Genomic DNA, 6,847 nt, shown 5'->3' on the forward strand with positions numbered 1-6,847 from the left:
AAATTTTTCTTTCATTTTAGAGCAACTTTTATTTTCTCTCTCTACGTTTAATGTCCACTTATCTTCAAAATTATCATTTCATTATGCTTTTACAGTTCTTTCTTTTGATTTACTTTTTTTTTTTTTCCGAAAAGACATCATAAGATACTAAGATGAGGCAAATTTGGCATATTCTGTAATATCTACGGGAAAAAAAGGCATATTCTGTGCCAAATATAGAAGAAATGCCATTGCAGCACGGCCAGGTTGGTTGGTAGGTGATTATCGAGTCTGAGACGTCCACTGCTAGTGCTGGTGCTAGTCAAATCCCTAAAATACCCTTGCAGCAGCTACTCACGTTTGCGTCTATCCCCATGTACGGATTAACCCAGCGGCAAGCATCTGCCGCCTAAGGACCCTGCCCATGCTCTACTAAATGACAAAAAAAGGGTAGAAACCGAAAAATCGGAAATAAAAAATAAAAGAACATGGCACACCCCCATGTCAAATGCACAGTCCCATAGTATCTCCCAGTAATTTCCTGCCACGTGGGCATTTGCATAGAAATACATGCTTACATAAACGCCCATGTCATGTATGTATGATGCTGATGTGTGTGTATGAGATGGAAGCGTCACTCTACGGTCCATTTTCAGGACGATGTGAAGCAGATCCCACACTCCTCCATCCGAAGATCATCTTCGGTCTTTGACTCTCTCTCTAACTCTCTTTGTGTAAATTACTTTGTAACTGAAAGCAAGAAAAGCAAAAACAACAACAACTCACTCGCTGTAAGAAATTGATTAATTTACTTTCTTTACTTTCACCACTTTGTTTTTCAGTTTTTAATTAATTTATTTCATTTCGTTTTCTCCGTATTCATCTCCAGTTGCGTTTTGTTCTACATCAATGGAAAGAATTTCAGTTTCAGCTTAGCTTACGACTATTTTCGTTTATTGATCAGTCCAAAGTCAAGATTTTTGAGAGAGTCAAGCAGGTACAAGAAGGAAAAAAAGAAAGGAAAAAAGAAACCATGGCTGTTGTTGAATCAGCGAGTCAAGATTCAGCTGTATCGTCAGCGGGATCGATACCGGCATCAAACGGTCAGGATCATCCGAAGCAAAACGGAGGAACGATGGTGATGCCGCTCGATCAGGGATTGTACAACCAGAACAATCAACGATCCAACGGCGGAGGAGATTTCAAGCGTGACATGAGGGAGTTACAGGAGCTGTTCTCGAAGCTGAATCCGATGGCTGAAGAGTTTGTGCCTCCTTCGCTTGCTAAAACTAACAACAATAATCACGGAGTCAATGGATTTAACGGAGGCTTCTTTGCTAACAACTCTCTAATTTTCAATAACCACAACGCCAGAAATGGTAACGTTAACGCCAACGCTGCTGTTCGACGGGTATGATATATATATATTGTTTTTCAGTTTTCATGGTTTTTTAAGTATTAATAAAATATGGAAATTTTAGATGAGGAAAAAAAATTATATATTTATTTTGCAATTTTTGATTTTAGTGTTTTTAAGGATTCTATACCTTGTTGAGCCTACTAGATGGCTTGATTTAGCGCTCTGTGCAAGCTTAAGAAACTTGCATTTTGGGCTTCTCTTTATGAAAATTTTCGGTCCAAATATTTTCGTGTATCTTGTGTTTGCTGAAAAAGTAAGGGAAAAGCATAAAGAAAATATGACATTTTGAATTCTATGTATTTGTGTTTTCTGAGTAAAAATTGGGTTCTCATTGTTCTGTTTGGGTAATTTTGGGTGCGGGTTGATGTTTGATCATTCTTGAATGACGAAGAACTAAATTTACTTGTTTCCTGATACATTGATGGGTATGATTTACTCAGAAGAAAAGCTTTGGTCAAGGCAAGCGGAGAATGAACAGCAGGACTAGTCTGGCTCAGCGGGAAGAGATAATTCGGAGGACCGTGTATGTATCTGACATTGATCAACAGGTATATAAGGGAGCAGCCTCTTGATCATCACTGTTATTCCTTCATTTTTCCTTTTGTTGGATCTCATGAACTTTTTCAATGTAGCCTAATATATTGTTTTTTCTTTTGGGACTAAAGGTGACCGAAGAGCAGCTTGCAGCTCTGTTTGTCGGTTGTGGCCAGGTAAAGGTGTTCTTTTTTATTATATGAACCTGTTAATCTGAAATTGTATTTTTTACATAATTACTTTCCTCTATTTAGGTTTGTTGATTGCCGCATTTGTGGCGATCCCAATTCTGTACTCCGTTTTGCCTTTATTGAGTTCACTGATGAAGGTATTATTTAACTAATTCTTTCTTACTTTGAATATTTCTTGACTTTATTGGTAAATCATGGTGTGTGCTATTATATGCTTATATTACTTCTCCTATGGTGCTCTGATGAAGCAGAAGGTGCGAGGGCTGCTCTGAATCTGGCAGGAACAATGCTTGGATTCTACCCTGTCAGGGTTTTACCCTCCAAAACAGCTATTGCTCCTGTTAACCCAACATTTTTGCCTAGGGTGAGAAAGCTTGGTTTTAAGACCTCTGTGTTACGAATGTAGTTTGATAATTTGTAGTATTGGTGATGTAATTCTTTTTTTTTTTAAGAATTTGTGTGTCCTGTTTATCAATTTTCCTCTGGATTTCAGACTGAAGACGAACGTGAGATGTGTGCAAGAACTATCTATTGTACAAATATTGATAAGAAGGTGAACATTTCTGGAATGTTCATCGACAAATCTGGTCCTGATTGTAGACTATGACACATTTTGTATTTACTACATGATTTGTGCTGTTCAGGTCACTCAAGCAGATGTTAAACTCTTTTTTGAATCAGTCTGTGGAGAGGTCTGTGATGATACCTATTGTTAACCATAAAGTTCTTTTTAAGCTTTGTGTCTTACTTGTCAGGGAATGCATTTATGAGCTGATCTTGTCTGATGCAGGTTTATCGGCTCAGGCTGTTAGGAGACTATCACCACTCCACTCGTATTGCTTTTGTGGAGTTTGTAATGGTAATTGCTTCTTCCACTTTATTTATTCATACTGAATTTTATATCCTTCACAATCCTTCAATCGCTTGGCTTGAGGAATTTTCGGAGGAATATTTATTGGGTTAAGAAAGGGTTTTAGGTGATCATGTTCTAAGGTAACAAATTTTGTGACATAAATCCCGGATCCCTGGATTTTGGTCCTACCTCTCTGTTATCAGTCATGTCAGCTCTATGGAAGTCATGATTAAGATGCCTTGCCAACTTTATTTTAAAAAAATTATGCATTGAAGCAAGAGAGGGAAATGTGAAATTTAAGGCTATCCCCACTGGGTTTGATGCATATCTCTGGCATATCTGTGCTCAAGGAGATAAACTATTTCCCCTTCTGCTGGCAAATCAACTTTTGTGATTGGAAATGTCTAAAAAAAATTTTCAATTATTTGTATGTTGTCTTCCACTTTCTTGTTTATTTCCTCTTGCCAGCCAAGAGAGTCTGACTGTATCTTAGAGAAATTTGAAGGTTTGCTAGGTCATGTCCTTTTGTGATGTTGTCGTTGCTTGATAACCTTAATTTTAGTCTGATGTAAACATTGTTTAAGCAAGTCACCAATTCTACTGTTCTGAGATCTATTTAATCTTTCATTTATAATTAACTAATCTTTGTACTTAGATAATGTATATAGCTGTAACCCTTTGTGTTTATTTTCTAAAAAATTGGCAGGGTTTGTTGACTTTTGTTTAGTGCATAAAGGTCATCCATCAAACCCTTCTTGTATAGGCAGCAATGTCATAGAAAGTTGTCATGCTGTTTTCCTCTAGAAATATGTATTAGTGTTATTAAAACTGTGTTACCCAATAGTTTCAATTTGGTGTTGGTTGGATCTATCTTTAATGGATCATGAACATTGCCTGGATTAAGCAGCTTGAGGGCCTTTTCTTTTTTTTTTTGTGGGGGGGGGGGGGGGTTGGGGGTTCAAATCTATGATCACTTGTGATTATACTAAGATAATTCTATTGTAGCTTCTGGGAAGTTTCTTGCATTGACAAAATTATTGTGTGATATTGGAGAATCTTGCCACATATGAAAGCTTCATCTAGCCATATCTCTTGCTGATGACTGAGAGCGTAAGGCATTTGTCTTTTGTACTTTCCTCTTTGAGTAGAGTTGTTTTCTCATGTGCTGCCGAAACTTTATCCTAATCTTGGATTGTGGATTGAGATCAGTGTACTGTGATTGCCATGTTGTTATGCTTTTGATGGACTTCTGATTTCATAATTTCTGTTTTGGTTAGAATCTACTTGAGGTTTTGTACTCTTGCTTTTTCTCCTTGGTCTTCATGTTTTCTTAACCTGACTCATGCAAAGGATACAGATTCTGGCAATCTGAGACTTGCTATGTTAATAGGTTCCTTGCAATTTATGGTTGCCAATTGAATTTGAAGAGATTGTCTTTGATCAAAGTCTTACAGGCTTTTGATATTACCATTCTCTCTTTCAGCACTTGAGCTAGGCGCAGTTGCATAGTTGACTAGAGAATTGCTGAAACATTTATGATTTATCAATCCTACTAGTTGTTAGTGATTCACTGTCTTTTTTTTTTTTTTGTGTTTCCCTGTTTGTTAAGCTTTCCTTTGAGAGAGATATTTCTTGTACTAAGTGGGTGACATCATACGCATGGCTGTTGCATTCATGGTCATAATAAACTCTGGATATCTTTTCTAATGGAAAGTTACCTCTCAAATTTAGATGATTCATGTTGGACATGAAATGGAATTGATTTTGGGTGACACTCTTTCATTTAAGTTGTAACATATACGTTCATGAACACATCTATAATAGCTTGAATGTTAAGACATTCTTCTGACTGATGATTACTAACGTTTAGTGCAAAGTGGTTTGGGTTGCAAGCTGTATTGTGAACCTATTTTCTTGTTGTTGACCTCTCTGGACTTGGTGGACACACAATTAATTAGTATTTCTGTTGGGAGAAAAGATGATGTTGAAACGATATGAGTGCTAGAGATGGCTTCTAGACCTTGTGAATGAAATCCAAGTTTAATTTTTGCTTGTCCATTTTATTCCTGCAGGCTGAAAGTGCAATTGCTGCTCTCAACTGCAGTGGGGTGGTTCTGGGTTCATTGCCAATTAGGTCAGACATCATGCAGTTCCTCTTTTTAATTCATTTTTACTTGATTAAGAATTTGTCCCCCCCCCCCCCTCACTTTGTTCTCTCTCTGAAGAAGTTTGGCATGGCATCTTCATCCTCCGGTCAGTTAACTTTGGCATTTTTTTAATGATCAGGGTAAGTCCATCAAAGACACCCGTACGGCCACGTGCTCCGCGACTTCCCATGCACTGATGAATCATCTCGATGCTCCTGACTAGTACCAGATTATATATATATATATATTTAGATACATACACACACCAATGTAAAAATGTTCTTGTTCTCTGGTCTGTCTGTTCTTTGTCCTTTGCTTCATTGCCTGGGATCTTTGTTATCATAGGGTTTATGTTTTGTTTGTTCTTGCAAATATAGAGTTGGATGGAACTTCGAGGCTTTAGAGATTCTATGTATTATTGCTCGACTATGTGGATGGTGCTTGTCCCAAAACTGATCTTTTCTTATTACCACTGACATTTTGAAGATCCTTCAAGTAGGCTTTTAGGGTAGGGTTTCACAGTAGATGATATCCAATTTCAAAAGTGATGGTTCTCAACTAAATGCTGGAACGTGCATTCGGTTGCTCTTTCTCACACACAAACACACGGAAATATCACACTTATTATTTTGTTACTCTCTGATAAGAGCGTTGATTTGTGCGGACAACTAAATGTTTTCGCTATGGTGTTCTGTGCTTTAAATGCTGGAAATACTGAGATATTTATGTGAATTTATCGTTTATTGGTTTTGACTGATGGATCATCAGCTTGGTGACTGTTCTGTAGAATTGTAAGATTTGACTCCGAGTAATAATGTTCTTCTCATATTATCTTTAGTAGGTTGCCTATAGTGCTTTATACCTTGGTTCGAAAAAAAAAAAAAGTCCATTAACCCTTATTTTGATTTACTATTTACGGTGCATTTCGGTTTGGAACCAGGCGACCAAAACTGAAAAACGTAGCGCTATTCATTTCTCTCAAACCGTATGGTAACAATAGCGAAAGTATCCAACTGCTAATTGGATTTAGACTAAAGGAGAAGCATCTTGAGAAAAGTTGTAAGAAGACGTCCTCACCTATGCCCTTCTCTATACATAAGCACTCAAAAATTCTCTTTCTGCATATAAGCCCTCCAAAGAAAAAAAGTGTTATATGTGGTGTCCGGTTAATTCATAGATTCAACAATATTTATATTAAATCATAGAACTGTAATGTGTTTAGATAAGGCCTTCCAATGCATAAAGAATACATTCTAATGCTGTCTATTTTATCTTGTAATGCAGCATAGTTTGTATTTTTATTTTTTATTTTTTATGGTCCTTATTTAAACAAAATGAAGGATTCCCATCAAAAGAGAGTGTGTGTAAATATTTCAATTAAAGATTCTCTTTCTCTCTCTCTCTCTCTCTCTCTCTCTCTCTCTCTATATATATATATATATATAAATGCTTAGTACAAATCTATGACTCTCATTAGATAATGTTGAACTTATAAATTAATCAAAGAACACCTTATAGCACTGCCGCTCAATCATAAGACAGGCAACATCACCCATCACTAGGTTATGACTCTTGTCTCTCTGTCCCTCTCTATTTGCAATGCACAGCGTTTTGGCATGGCGCCTCCTAACGCTCCATTGACCTTTGCATCAGTTGTCCATTACACATTGGAGGTTTTGTCGGTGACTTATGAACTCCTTCTCAAAAGCATAGATGCCAAGCT

General features: G+C 37.0%; 1 protein-coding gene across 2 annotated transcripts; it reads left to right on the top strand.

The window, feature by feature from the left end:
• The first annotated feature begins 450 nt into the window (after nt 1-450).
• On the top strand, nt 451-5,877 carry LOC18047954 (polyadenylate-binding protein-interacting protein 12). Of its 2 annotated transcripts, none has more exons than XM_024188476.1 (11): nt 451-770; nt 869-1,390; nt 1,840-1,947; nt 2,065-2,110; nt 2,190-2,261; nt 2,376-2,488; nt 2,618-2,677; nt 2,769-2,816; nt 2,915-2,983; nt 5,050-5,111; nt 5,264-5,877. In XM_024188476.1, the coding sequence occupies exons 1-11, from the start codon at nt 600-602 to the stop codon at nt 5,319-5,321; spliced, it is 1,329 nt and encodes a 442-aa protein (XP_024044244.1). In that variant the 5' UTR covers nt 451-599; the 3' UTR covers nt 5,322-5,877. The 2 variants fall into 2 exon arrangements, with proteins under 2 accessions (XP_024044244.1, XP_024044245.1); XM_024188477.1 differs by having other exon boundaries at nt 452-770; nt 944-1,390.
• Nucleotides 5,878-6,847: the final 970 nt, after the last annotated feature.

This window comes from Citrus clementina, unplaced genomic scaffold (genome assembly GCF_000493195.1).
Source record: "Citrus clementina cultivar Clemenules unplaced genomic scaffold, Citrus_clementina_v1.0 scaffold_3, whole genome shotgun sequence".
Lineage (NCBI taxonomy): Eukaryota > Viridiplantae > Streptophyta > Magnoliopsida > Sapindales > Rutaceae > Citrus > Citrus x clementina.

What these genes read in the sequence shown, in the direction of transcription:
- LOC18047954 (XM_024188476.1), top strand. Translation starts at nt 600, where the DNA reads ATGAGATGGAAGCGTCACTCTACGGTCCATTTTCAGGACGATGTGAAG. An exon ending in TTGAATCAGTCTGTGGAGAG is followed by an intron (nt 2,817 to 2,914) that starts GTCTGTGATGAT and finishes TGTCTGATGCAG; the next exon opens with GTTTATCGGCTCAGGCTGTT. An exon ending in CTGGGTTCATTGCCAATTAG is followed by an intron (nt 5,112 to 5,263) that starts GTCAGACATCAT and finishes TTTAATGATCAG; the next exon opens with GGTAAGTCCATCAAAGACAC.